Source organism: Corvus kubaryi, unplaced genomic scaffold, assembly GCF_017639235.1.
Source record: "Corvus kubaryi isolate FWS band 111438036 unplaced genomic scaffold, C.kubaryi_AGA036_p1.0 70, whole genome shotgun sequence".
Lineage (NCBI taxonomy): Eukaryota > Metazoa > Chordata > Aves > Passeriformes > Corvidae > Corvus > Corvus kubaryi.
The window spans coordinates 292285-306653 of record NW_024582058.1 but is presented as its reverse complement, the minus strand read 5'-3'; the positions used below and the strand labels follow the sequence as shown (position 1 = coordinate 306653).

At 50.6% G+C, this 14369-nt stretch overlaps 1 protein-coding gene across 1 annotated transcript; it reads right to left on the bottom strand.

Moving 5' to 3' along the window:
* Positions 1-3816: 3816 nt before the first annotated feature.
* Positions 3817-13230, bottom strand: LOC121674746. Its single transcript, XM_042049314.1, has 3 exons — positions 13177-13230; positions 6879-6979; positions 3817-4642 (listed from the first exon to the last, which is right to left on the bottom strand). Exons 1-3 carry the CDS (start codon positions 13228-13230, stop codon positions 3817-3819), a joined length of 981 nt encoding a protein of 326 aa, XP_041905248.1.
* Between the last annotated feature and the right edge of the window lie 1139 nt (positions 13231-14369).

The window sequence follows — 14369 nt, the reverse complement described above, 5'->3', positions numbered from 1 at the left end:
GGGCCTCTGCCTTCCTTAGCAGACACCTGTCTTTCAAAACCGAGACAATCTGCAACACCATGGCCTGCATCTTGTCGAGAGTCTTGTGGATGTTTCTCCGCTCTTGATGACAGGTTTAGGCAGCACAGCCCTTCGAACTCCTCACACCGGTGGTCATGGAGGAGGAGTAGGAAGTCGATAGCGGCCCTGTTTTGTAAGGTGGCTTGTCTGGTTATTTGCTCGTCTTTTAGGAGGTCACTCAGGGCACTTGAAGTAAGATTTGCTTGTTTGACGACCCAACATTCCATATGCCCTAATTCCCCTAAGGCTTTGGCTGCAGCCACCCACGGCAATAACGTGGAGATTGCAACCCCTTTTGGTCTTGCCCAATGAACAACTTCCGAGTCACAATTTTGGTCCAGATTTGAAAGTTCACGTTTTCGAATTGCCAATTCGGAAGTCCTATTTCTTTTCCTTTCCCAATCATGCACTAGAGTTTGGTTGGGCGTCAACAGCGTCAAGCAGCCAATGGTACAAGGGCCTCCTAGCAGGCGAGTAGGGATGCCTGCCCACGCCGTCACCACAAATAAGGAATAGTCCTTGGGGTAACCCTTTCGGATGTGACCTATGGGGATTGTCAGTGGTCACCCCACTGACGGCCAGGCACCATTTGTCTGCCCCATAGTCACGACGGTTCGGGGCTATGTTTTTAAAAGCCTCCCGATCCGGGGACAACCCGAATTGAAATTGGACACAGTAGTGAGCCAGGTAGGATCCCAAGAGATCTAGCTCTTGGGGCTCACTACTGGTCCTCGAGAGCTGGGGCAGCCATTTTTCCAGGGGGTTATCGGTGTTGCGTTTCCCCCTGCGGTGCCAGCTGAAAGGGGGCCATCTCCGATAGGGTACCCGGGGACGGTGCAGGTTGACAGGTGGCTTGACGACAGTAGCTTTACTTGCGGGCGTCGTCAAAGCCTGCGCGGCTTTGAGCTTTTCAAGGAGAGATGTAAACTCCTCTCGCCCAAGAGGGATCCCTACCAGACATGTAGCCATCGGGTTTTGGGCCGCGGCTGTGGACAAACATATGTGGTCCTGGCCCATGGTCCGTGCCAGGACTGACCATACGTTTGCTGCCGGCTGGGGAACAATCCACAGCGATACAGGCCAGGGAAGCAGCTGCAAGATGATGACCAGCTGCAGACTTCTGGCGATGGCTCAGGCGGATGGTGCAGGATCCATCTCCGCTGTCTCCAACTAAAACAAACTCAAAGAGAACAATATTAAAACAAGGACCTATCTGGGGTAAAGTTGGGGTCCAGAGGGCATGGGGTCAGCCTACCCCGGTCTTAGGGGTTGCTTGACTTCCTTTTCCAGCGGGACGGGAGACACACGGTTTCACCCACCTCGATGGGATCCACCTAGGGCCCTCGGGGGTGGATACACAAGCATATCCCTTCCCCCATGTGATTAACTTATGGGGGCACTGTATCTCCCGAGTCTCCGGGTCTTTGATCCACACCAGAGGCTTCTCCTTCATTTGCAGCTGCCGAGACCCTCCAAAGTGCCGCACAATCGGCGGATTCAGGTCCTCAAAGGCACAGTTAAGAAAATTTAACGTAAATAGCGCCCTTGAGAGCCTGACAACCGGGGAGTCTAGTTTTTCTGGGGACTTTTGCCGTTGTAACATTCTTTTGATGTTCTGATGAGCCCTTTCTACGATGGCTTGGCCTGTTGGGGAATAGGGGATGCCCGTTTTATGTTCTATTCCCCATTGCTGCAGGAAGCCCCTGAACTCCTTAGAAGAATACGCAGGGCCATTGTCCGTTTTTATGACTTTGGGGATGCCCAGGGTAGCGAATGCCTGCACCAAGTGCCTTCTGACATCACTAGCCCTTTCCCCTGTGTGGGCAGAAGCAAAGACGGCACCGGAGAAGGTGTCCACTGACACATGTACGTACTTCATCCTACCATCCTACCATCCTACCATCGAATGAAGCGACATGTGTCACATCCATCTGCCACACCTCGCAGCTGCTAAGTCCACAGGGATTAACGCCGGTGCCAATGGCGGGAAGAGCTAACTGATGGCATTCTGGACATGCGGCCACGATTGCCCTGGCCTGGTCATGCTTCAGGTTGAACTGCCGGACCAGGGCAGGGGCGTTTTGATGAAACTGCCGATGGCTGATTTTGGCCTGCTCGAAGACATCTGGAATCGGGGCCATCACGGCTGGCGCAGCGAGGGCATCTGCCCTCCTGCTGCCCTCCGCGATGAACCCGGGCAGGTCCATGTGTGACCTGACGTGCATCACATAATAGGGTTGCTCTCGGTGGGAGACTAGATTGACCAATTTCGAGAGCAGCTCATATAAAGCTGTGTTGGAGATCTCTTGCAAGATGGCATACTCGGCCCTGGAGACTACTCCTGCAACATATGCGGAGTCGGTTACTAAATTTAGGGGTTCGGGAAACCTTTCAAAAGCCCTGACGACTGCGTCTAACTCAGCGACTTGAGGTGATCCTTCCACCTCTTTAATATCCGCCTCCCACTGCTGAGTTTGGGGGTTTTTCCAAGTCATGACAGACTTGTGAGAAGCCCCAGACGCGTCAGTAAAGACGGTTAAGGCCTTTAAAGGTTCCTTGCTCCGAACACTTTTTGTACTTAAATTGAATTTCCGAATTAAAAATTTTGTGGGCTGTCCTATGTAAAGAAATTTGGCCTGTGTAACCCTCCAGAGCAAATTGCAAGGCTTCACAATCCTGAAGCGGGCTCTCCAACATTGCTTTAGTAATTTGGCCCGTCCGCATCCTAATTGGTACGTGGATGCAGTCAAAGTCACATCCCGATAATTCCCTGATCCGGACTCCAGCTTTCCGGATCAGTTCAGCCATCAGCTCCTGTGGCCGCGTCATCCTCTTGGGCCTGTTATGACTGAGGAAGACCCACTCTATTATCAGGAGGGGGTCCCCCCAGTCCTGGTCCTTCTTGCTCTTCCTGTTGTCTTCCCATTGGAAGACAACCCCGTGTAGGTGCGGCAGATTGCCCAGGATGATGAACCTGAACGGCAAGTCAGGCCTGTACCTGCTTGCCTGCCTGGTGGACATCAGGTGTTGCACCTTCTCCAAGGCTGTCTGTGCCTCTGGGGTAAGCGTCCGGGGAGAACTAAGCTCCTCTCCCCCTTTCAACAAATCGAAAAGGGGGGCTAGGTCTTCATTAGACAGACCCAGCCACGGCCTTACCCAGTTTAAGGACCCACACAGCTTGTGGACATCCGCCAATGTCTTGATGTTCGTTTGAATAGCCAATTTTGCGGCACAATGGTCCGCTTTGTAATTTCAAGGCCCAGGTATTTCCAAGGTGGCATCCTTTGAATTTTATCTTGTTGGAGCTCGAACCCTGCAGCAATCAATACTCCGATTGTCAGGTCAAGCACTGTCGCAAGCATGTCATCATCGGGGGCACACACGAGGACATCATCCATATAATGAAGGATGATGGCCTCTTTTGCGGCTGCGCGTACTGGGGCAAGCAAGGAAGAGACATACCATTGGCAGATGGTCGGGCTGTTCTTCATGCCCTGTGGCAACACCTTCCAATGATATCTCTTTCTTGGGGCTCCTCGGTTGATGACCGGAACCGAGAAGGCAAAACGTGGGGCATCGTCAGGGTGTAGAGGAATTTGGAAGAAGCAATCTTTAATATCAATTACGGCCAAATTCCAATTTTGGGGGAGCATTGTCGGGGACGGCATCCCTGGTTGGAGAGAGCCCATGTCCTCAATCTCATTATTAATTTGGCGAAGGTCCTGGAGGAGCCGCCATTTGTCTTTGTTAGGTTTTTTAATCACAAAGACGGGAATTCCAAGGGCTGTTAGTTTCCACTATATTCCCCTTCTGAAGCTGCTCCTCCACGAGCTTCTCGAGCGCCTCCAATTTCTCGCCGTAGAGCGGCCACTGTTCTATCCAAACTGGGCAGTCCATTTTCCAAGTCAATTTCTGAGTAGGGCGCTCCTCAGTGACCGCTGCACAAAAATTCTGTGGGGGGTCAGGAATGTCAATAGTGACTCCCCACTGCTGCATGAGATCTCTCCTCAAGAGGGGTTCCTTGTAATCAAGTACGAACGGACGTATATTGGCCAATTGTCCGCTCGGCCCCTTAATTTGTACGATGCTTTTAGATTGTTTCGCCAATTGGATGCCCCCTACACCTTGTATGTGCCCTGCCACGTTCTGCAGTTCCCAATGTGCCGGCCATTCCCGTGTGGGAATGATCGTCACATCTGCCCCTGTGTCCAGAAGTCCCTTAAGGTGGAGGACTTCTTCCCCTCTGTTGATTTTGCAGTCCACCCTCGGCTTCCCTGTTCCTATTACATGGGTGGCACACACCATTGGGTGTGGCCCTCCTGCAGGGATAGCCTGGGCGACCATCTGCCCTCTGGGCAGAAACAGAGGTGGACGGACACAACGTAGCCAGAGAACGGGTCCTTCGGGACTAGATGTCATTAGCCCCGGAGCGACTTCGATCTCTGGTGGTGTGCAGTTAACATCTCCGACGATGATATACCTGTCTGGGCTCTGAATTCTCGCCCCCAGCTCACCACCGGTGCTCACCGGTGCAGCGTGCCACTCACTGTCCTTCAGGAGGAGCGGTGTCAACAGCTGCAACCTGAAAGAGTTGTCGGAGAAAGAAGTCAAGTCAGGCTGAATTGTCACATCCGACAGATTGGTCTTATCACACCCTGCCCTCCCCAACCCCTCCTCCCCCTCGCGTCCCATCCCTTTTTTATCTTCACGCGGGGCGGGCGCACGCTCCCCACTCAGTTTTTTTGAGACTCGTTTACAAGTCCCCCTAACCCCTGTTCCTTCTTAAACTGATGGAATTCTCGCTTGAGTGGGCAGTCCTTGGTCCAGTGCCCAGGTTGATTGCAGAGGAAGCAGGTGTTCCGGGTCTGCTGTTGTGGCTGCCTCCGGGCGTTCTTCGATGGAGGTCGGACGCCTTGGCCTGTGGTTCTCCTCTGGTCCGCAGCAGGGCGTGGTGTAGCTGCTCCCACAGAAGCCATTCCCCAGGGTCTTTGCTTGTCCGAGCCGACAGGTTGCAGGTGCGGCGCTTTCGCAGCGCAGACTTCTAGCATAGCTTGTATTGTTGGCAAAGGGTCCAGAGGGAGGCTCGGGATGGCTGCCTTACACTGGGGGTTCGCGTTTGCCATCGCCATCTCCACAATGACCTCCTCTCTGGCCGCCGGCTGCCTAACCTGCAACTCTACGGCTCGGGTTAGTCTTTCGACAAATCTGAGGAATGATTCCGTGGGCTGCTGTTGGACCCGCGAGTAGCTTTCCACAGGCGCGTCCGGCCTCAGGTCAAGGAATGCCTTACCGGCTACCCGCTGCAGCACCTCTAAAGGCAGACCCTGGGCCTGCTTCGGCGCCAGAGCCCATTCCCCCTCGCCGCTCAGATGGTCCATTGTTAATGCCTGATTATCAGCATCAACGGCCGTATCGGGTCCCTGCAAAAGCACCGGAAGGAGTCGGCAGAGCTCCCTTTCCCATGCCGATTTCCAGAGCAGAAACTCTGCCGAGGAAAGCAAACATGAGAAAAGTTGACGCAGATCAAAGGGCGTCATTACCGCTCCGGAGAGATTTGCCTGTAAAAGGCCGCGAAAATATTCGCTCTCCCTCCCAAACTCCTTCTGCGCCTTGCAGAGCTCCTTAATTGTTTGATGGGAGAGGGGTTCCCAACTGGCATGGGTCAATCCCCCTCTCCGGGACCTCTGATAAAAAACCGGAGCAACTGAAGGGATGGGATCCAGTTCCAGGTTCCGGTCCTCAGGCCCTCCCCCTTCCGGCCACTCACCGTGGGAACCGGAAGGCCAACCGTGGGAACCAGAGGTAGGAGCGTGAGAACCGGAAACGGGAAGTGGGTGGTGACTGGACACGGACCTGCGACAACCCCCCGGGGCGGAGCAAGGGGTGTACACCTAAGTGGGGTAGGAGGGGTAGCAAGGGTGGACCCACCTTGGGAGTAGGAGGGGTCAGGTTACGGGGAGGAGTTGGGATGGGAGGGGTTAGGACTTGGGAGGAAAGGGTTTCGGGATGGGGAAGGAGAGGGAGGGCAAGAGGGGGTCTCTGCCATGTGGCGCCCGCCATCTTGTCCTCCTTGGGTAGGGAAGCCATTTTCTAAATCTTCGGTGAAGCTAAAGCGAACTCGGGGTCTTAGAACTCGGGAAGTCGGGGAACGGGGTGAGCCCCGGGCAGTATGGCCAGGACTGTCCAGGCGGGGGGACCGGGAATCCCGAGGAAGCCAGGGAGTCGATAGCAACCCTGCGCAGCATCGCGGTTTGCTCTCTTCAGGATGCCCGGTTTAGGGGACACAGGCGTAGGAGAAGACTTAGGTGTAGCAACTGGGGAACCCGGGGTTGGCTGTCCTTCCCTCTCCCTTTTTTTGTTTAAAGCAGACCGTATTTGTAAATATAATAAAGAAAACTTATCTAAATCCTTCTCTTTTGCCAATTGTGATTCTGCCAATTTTGCTCCCACGGCGTTCCAAAAGGGAACGCTTAAAACCGAATATTGGGAGCAGTGAGGGAAGTGCAAGAACAGCCAGTGAACAAACCTTTTTAAACACCCCTTAGAAAAACGTTTCCCCCCACCCTCTAGGAGTCCCACAACTTGGATATATACCCCATTCTGTGCTGTGGACAGTTTAGCGCCCATATCCACAGCACAACATCTGAAGCCAAAGGAATAAACCCTGGACACTAAATCCCAACCGGAGGCAAGTGACGCACCCGCCCCGGGGCTGCGCAGCCTAATCGCGGCTCCTCAGGAGCCAGGGACCGTAGAGGTCCCAAAAAGCCTTTACCGGCTTTGAAGTAGATTCCCCCCCCCCGGGGGAAAATACTTACCCCTTAGTGTCCAGGCGAGCTCCAGACGACCAATCCTCCACCGAGGACGACTCTGCCGGCGCAGGCGGAGCTACTGTCCTCTCCCCCAGGAGCACAGCTCCCTAAAACAGAGCGTGCTACAACTGGGGTAGCTAGACGTCCAAAGGACAGGCTCAGAGAGCCGATCAGTCCATTCCGTGGGGTCCGATGGAAGCGGGGGGCCCCACATTGGGCGCCAAGCTGCCTCTGCGTCCCCTTGGAGTGGATCCCACTCAGCCCGGTCAGCTCCGGACGCAGTCGGCTGCGGGGGCCAGCCTCCGGACTCCGGGAGACCAGAGGTCTGGCTCGTGGGTCCTTCCACAGGACCGCTGAGATGGAGGCAAGCGGTGGAGGGAGGAGGCAGACTCAGATCTGGGTTAAAACTGGAAGTTTATTGAGCCCTCGGAGACGAGGTCCCACCTCCCAGGAATACCCAGCTCTGAGCGAGCTCAGAAGGCACTTGCGGGAGGTTTTATGGGGGGCTGGTAACAAGGGAGGGATCAAAGGAATAACCAATCAGAGGAGGGAAGGGTGTGGTGAACAGAATGAAAGGCGCATCAGGGGACCAACCGTGGGAAAGGAAGGGAGGGATCATTTTCTCCTAGCCAATCACACGACACCCCTGCCAGAACTTTCTAGAAGCCTGGGCGGGGTGCCAGCACAATTGGCAAGGGCCAGGGAGGAGGCAAAGGAAGGAAATAGGGTAATTGACAGTGAACTGGGAGGATATAAACTGGGTGGATATAAAATACCAAACTCGAGGGGAGACCCGGACTGAACCAAAGCATAACACACTCCCACATATTCCGTTGTAATTTCATGAAGATATGGGGGGGTGGAGTGTTCAACTCGTAAGCAAAAGCACCTGCGCTGAGATAGGCAGATGCTGACGCAGCTGAAATTTCATGAGAAGTTTGGACAGGGAGAGATGGACCAGATGAGGACTTTTGCTCCAAATGGGAAAGGAGAAAACCTCAGTTCCTAGAGATGCTCCCGGAGATAGTCCTAAAGATGAAGATGCTCCCAGAGATGGGTGAAGAGAACTTTTTTTTTCTGAACAGCTCAACCTTAAAATTGTACCCCAAAAAACTTCAAGAGTGGACCCTTGAAAGCAGTTGCGGGAAAAGCTGCAAGTCGGGGGAAGGGACTCACATGCGAGCAGAGAGACCTCTTCCTAAATGGACTGAACAATATTTGGAAGTGGGCGGCTGTCTCGTTGTGATAATGTTTTCATAGCACGAGCAAGAAGAGACTTCTTTTTCTAAATGGACTGAACAAGGTTATTATGGAAGTGGTAAACAGACTGAACATCTTAAGGGTTGTCTTTTTACATTGTCAGTGGGAGAAGGGAGGAAGGTGGGGGGAGGAGGAGAGTTCTGAAGGTATGGTATAATTTTTTTTTTTTCCCCTCTTTTACGTCTGTTAATAAACTTCTTTATATTCTTCTAAGTTTGGTGCCTGCTTTGCGTTTCTCCTAATTCTTATCTCACAGAAGATAAACAGTAATGAGTATTTTGGACCAAACCACTACACTAAATTGGTGTTTCTGCCCAGTTACAAACCGGACCCGCTACACCCTATCATCTGCTTATTGCCCAGAAATGGGTCCCATAGCTTCAAGCTGGGTCCAGGCGAGGGGAGAGAGAAGCCAGGCGAATTCTTCAGCACAGTTTGTGTTCAAGGACACTGCACACACACTCCCCTGCGTTCTCACCACTGCACAGCTGAGGGAGCAGCTTCCTACTTTTAGCTAACCTGTTAGCTGAGGCAAGAAATTTTTCCCGGGACTGTGGCTTCTTCTTCTTCTTCTTCTGGAACTGTTCAGCTTTGCTCCAGTCTGAAACACCAGAACGTTGCCAGGAGCCCCACGCCACAGCCTGGAGGGGAGGTCCTGGGGTGCCACATCCAGGCTCCGGAGGACCTCGGGAGAAGCCAAGCAGGACTCTAAAAAATCCGCCATCTTTCTCCACAACAGGAAGGTTTATTATCTAACATTCTTCTTCTTTTTCCTTTGTGCCTGTGTGCACCCTGCTTGTTAAATAAATTTTTTTTTTCACTTTCCTCCAAGAAATTCCTTTTGAACCTGTGGGGAAGGTGCTGCCAAAACCTGCTTCCATTAGAGGATACATTCATCTCAGGATGTTTCCTCCTAATTTGTCTCAAACCGAGACATTTCCCCATGCAGAAGCCAAAGTTCAGCAAGAGAGCCATAAGACACAGCTGCACAACAGAGGAAACACCACAAAGACATATGAGCAACATGATAGTCAGTGAATATTCTCTAATTATGCTGAAAAAAAGAGACTAAAAGCACACACCAGCTGACATTTGGCTGCATGGCCATGATGCTAATTGGCTGCAGTTAATAAGATGGCAGCACTGATGCTAGAAAGAACCCAGGCCAGAAAGGAATATCACTGATTAGCTAAAAATTAAGGTAAACCCAGAAGAACATCTCCCCACAGTACTTACACCCTGCAGCCAGCCTTGGAAAAGCTTGCTAGGAGAGGAGCAGGAAAATATGAAAGAGAAGTCGCAAAATTCACCGTGATGCTTCAAAACTGACCAGAAAAGTCACAGCTTGTCCACCAACTCCATGCACACCATAAAACCCCATGACAGGTGGCGTGCGTAGGTGTGAAAATGAATTGTACATTCAGGCTGTTAATGTTGTAATCAATTTAAATGGATTTATTCGCTGCCGATGTCTGTAAGGTGATGCAGAGAGAGAGGATAGAAGACACCTTTGAAGGGCCAAGAGCTAGAGCCACATGGGACCTATGTTGAGATCAAGAACTATCCATGAGGGAGCAGTTTCACAGAGCCAGTGCAGCTTTCCAACTTCAGCAAAATCTTTGTCCTGCAAGAAGCAAACACTCGGCCAGGAGCAGGGATTCAGATTGGAATGAGCAGCCTTAGCTCAACTCTCATCATGTTTCTTTACTGAATCAAACTGAAAAAGAACCACAAACCAGGAAGCAAGACAACATAAATGGTATTGAACTGCCACACAAATTGTTTCCAAGAAAATGTTAATGTCTGATCCAAGGCTCTGGAGTCAGTTGTCATCTCACTGTTCCTAACAGCCTTTAGATCTGTTCAGATATGTATAACTGTTCCAGTTTGGGCAAATTTAGAAATATATCCTCTGAGAGAAGGCACAACCACCCCTCCCCCACCAGGTTCGGGAAAAAATAAATTTTCCTCGAAGGAAAGTGAAGAAGATAAAACTATTTATTTAACAAACATATGGGAAGGAAAATAATGTTAGATGGTAAAATCTTTCGCTGTAGAGGAAAAAAACCTGGGAAAGTGTTCGAGTGTCCTCCCTTTGGTCTCCTCAGAGCTGGGGCTTGGGCCAGGGCCAGGCCCTCTGTCCCCAGTGGAAAGTCCTCCCGATGTGCTCTGATGTTACAGCAATCAAGCAGTCCAGTAGAAAAGGGGAAAAATCCGGAATTCCAGAGAAGGAAATCCAAAGTCCAACTCTCAGTCTCTCTCCGGAGAACAAGAAACTGAAAACAACTGGCCAAAAACTGACTGGAAAGCAGCAAGCTGGGTGCTTCCTCCCTCCCCTGCCCCAGCTGGGGAAAAAAAAACCTGCTATCTTTTTGTAACCTTGAATGAGCTGCAAACTGCTTTGAGAAAGTTTTGCTCAGTTTTTTTCCTTCCCCCTTTCAGGCTCAGTTTAGAGGCATAGAAAGGCACAAAAATTAATTTCTGGGCATAGGCAGCGATATGGGATACACATCATAAGGTCACCCCAAGACAATAACATAGCTTGTCCATTTTTTGTCCACATAGAAAGCTATAAAAAAGCCAAGAGAAATCGATTAATTTTAAAGAACAACAGGGCAATAATGCTCACTCTCTTCACAGCTGTTGTGGGGACTAGTACTAGGTTCAGTGCTTTAAAAGATGTCAGTCCTGTGTTAACCACAAAGTAGTATCAGGAAAAATGGCTGGCTCTCAGAAATAATTTGCTTTGTATAACTCTCACCTCTTTCTGCTCAAAAGATAAGGTATGCCCAGCTTCTTAGTATGTCAGATTCCTATGAGAGTCATATATATGGATAAGTATGTATAAAAGAACAAAAGAAACTAAAATCCTAACCAACTAGTCAAGGTTCTATTTTATTAAAAATATATGGCTTGATTTTCTTCTCAACTTGCATTAAGGGGAATGCAATTACTAATCACCCATTCATCGAGTGAGCCCTGAGTTTATCTTGTTCCCTTCCCTGGGATACCCATGGCTCACAAATTTAGGTGTGTCCTTCCCCGGACCAGGAAGGCATCCAGATATGAGGAAGGGGCTAACTAACTCATGTAATAACTAACTCATGTAAGCACAAGTTAACTATTGGGAGACAGCAAATGTTAGTTCAGACAGCAGATGTTAATTACAAAACCTAAGAAACTGAATTCGCCCTAATCTTGTCAAGATAGAGGGGACAAGGATTATTTCAGAGACTGCTGAATGATTCCTCAAAGGACTACGCATGCCCAGGGAGAAAGGTGAAAAGTGCACTGTGAGGAAGACTACTGGTCTTCATCAGAAAGACCCCCGAGGAAGAGGAGAGGCCTTCCTCAGCGCGACCACCAGGACACACAGCACATGCGTGACCCGTATGCTAATGATATTAATGACTTCCGAGAAATAATTTGTATAACCACGCCTGTCCCAACAAATGTGATGAATACTTAACCCATAATACTGTGTTGTAGGGAGCACCCGTGTGTGTGTTTGGAGGAGCGATCCCCACACACCCAGGTGCGCCAAATAAAGCAAATACCCACTTCTCTGACTGTCTCTGAAGTGTCTCCTGGCCCGGTTTCAGCACGATTCAGATAAGAGTAACAATAAGCAATGATATAATATCCTGCCTCTTTTTTCTTCTCTCACAACATTGGCACTGCCACACAGCCACGCAGCTCTGCTTTCTGTTGGCTTGGGAAGTGTCGGGGTATTGGGGTGGCTCAGCCTGCTCTCGGGCTGAAACCATCAAATGTCAGTCACCAGAAGAGATCACTGAGGTCTAGGTTACCTCCCCCTGGGTGGCTCCCAATCCTAAATTACCTCCCCCTGTTCCAGAAAGTTCTCCCTTTTATAGTTATTAATTGGTTCCCTGTTATGACTCCTGCCTCCCTGTTTTCCCCATTTGTTCTGAAAAATTCTATCCTCCCCTCTGCTTGTACCCCATTGGTTGTTTTCCCTTTCCCTGCCTTACTCCACCCCCCCATAAAGGGGGCTAGCCCGCGTCTCCTCAGCGCTTTTTGCTGGTCCCTGATCCCTCCTGCAAATAAACCTGTTGGAACTCACACCAGAAGCCCCTCCCGCCTTCTTTGCCTCTGGGCTAACGCCAGCCTGATCATCAGCTGCCCGACGACGTGCTTCCTCTGAGGAGGAGTCAGCGCACACACCCATCTCATGCTGATTCCACTGAGCCATCCAGCGAGGACGCTGTGGAGGCTAACGCTGCATCCCCTCTGCCTGAGGGCACGCCAGGGCTTGTGGTGACAAGCCCCCGGTTGTGTTATCAGGGTTTTAGGAGTTCTCCTTTTGGTTTTTTTTTCCTCTCAAAGAATTATCCCCCATACGTGTTGCTAGGAGACAATAACAACTGGATACTTAAGAGAGACAAAAGAAGTTGCCAGAGCTCAGGGTGGGGCCCAGCTGGCTACTCTCTCTTTACCTGGGGTTCCTCATGGCAGGCAGAGATGCTGCAAGATTTGGACTGGGAAAATGGGGTTGGGTGCAGCCCCCAGCTCTTTGTTCTCTCACCATTTGGCATTCAGAGGGAAGAGAGGCTGCAGTTGCTGTCACCACTGCGGGGTTCTGCCTTCTGCTGCCCTTCTACCATGAGTGGAGCTCTGCTCGTGGGACTGCCCATTGCGCTGGAAGCTTGTTAACACCCTTACTAAAAGAGGGACTTCTCACCATCTGCTGGGGTGCCTCAGGGGAAAAACCCTGGGATCCCAAGCCCGCCTTGCCCTGCCCTGCTGGGAGCCAGGCTGCCACTGCCCCGCCCCCGCCATTCCTTTGCCACTGCTCTGAGTCTTTGCTACACTGCAGCTCCTCACCCCCTGCCTGCTGAGATGTCTCGTGGTTCCCTCTACAGCTGTGGAGTTTGATACATCTCTTCTACCACCCAGGATTAAAAACGGCTCATTCCTGCCATTCCAGCTTGCTGCTTCCAAGGGTCCTGCTGGGGCACTGGGATCAGCTGCCCCTGTGGGTTTGTGAAGCCTTTCTTCCATCCCTCAGCCAAGCCACCATTACCGCGTGCTCCCCAAGCTTGCTCCAGAGTGCCCCCTGCAGCTGCGGGGAAACCATCGCACCTGCCCTACTCACTGGGAGTCACCAGCGCCCCTGCCAGCTGTGACAGTAACGGCACCAAAGGGGAAAGTGCCTGCAGCCAAGAGAGGCTGGTGCTGGGTTTCTGGTTCTGTTTGTTGTTATTGCCAAACAACATATTGTTGTTTGTTTGCCTTGTTACACATACTAGTAAAGAACTGTTATTCCTATTTCTCGTATCTTTGCCTGAAAGCCCCTTGATTTCAAAATTATAATAATTCGGAGCGAAGGGGGTTACATTTTCCTTTCCAAGGGAGGCTCCTGCCTTCCTTAGCAGACACCTGTCTTTCAAACCAAGACAGGAAGATGTAGAAGAGGAGTTTGGGTGCAATGGGAACACAGATAGGGCAACAAATAATTGCTGAGTCACTTCAGTGCATGCAGCTGTTGCCATGCACAAAGAGGCTCTGCACAGGGGATCTTTACCATGTGCCCTGGCTGATGGCTACCCTCAGGGAGATAAAACCAAGGGTCACTAAGATACCCATTGCCTCCAGTAAGGTGCCCTGCAAACCTGTAGCACTGGGAGAGCACAGGGCTAGTGGGCAGATCTGGAGCATGGCACTGCTGAGTCACTTGACATGATGCCTGCAATGCAAGAGCTTTAGTCACCATGGAAATAATGGACCAGCATCTTTCTTCCACGTACGTGGGCTGGGAACAAACTAAATTCTGATAATAGTGTTCATGTTTTCATAAGTGAGTCAAAAGTCATTCCTTGCCTTTTATGGTTTGACTTACTTTCAGCAGTGTATACTCGTTCAGCTTATTCCATCTATTTCATTAAAAGAATTCCTATAAAGATTTACACAGTCTTTAGAAGATTTTTTGCCATAAACCTAATTTGTCTTCTGTGTCACTCATGGGAAATCAAAGACTGAAATAATCAATTAAGGGGGAGTTCCTGTATGAAAAAAAGTCTTAAGAGAACAGAATTTCTGTGTGAGAATGGACTTAGGCAAATACTTTCTTTTCTTCACTCATGCTAATCCACATGCTTGGTGATAATAACCTTCATGTTAGATTGCTTTGACCTATCACCACTGCTCAGGATTTGGAGCATGATAGATCCTAGTCCTGACTTTTTGCCACATAAAATGAAAAAGCAATTTATACAA

Coding starts and splice junctions, on each gene's coding strand:
- LOC121674746 (XM_042049314.1), bottom strand. CDS start 13,230: ATGGTTTCCCCGCAGCTGCAGGGGGCACTCTGGAGCAAGCTTGGGGAG. Junction 6,980..13,176: donor GCAAGCTTGGGGAGCACGCG/GTAATGGTGGCT, acceptor GCTCTGTTTTAG/GGAGCTGTGCTCCTGGGGGA. Junction 4,643..6,878: donor GCTCGCCTGGACACTAAGGG/GTAAGTATTTTC, acceptor CAACTCTTTCAG/GTTGCAGCTGTTGACACCGC.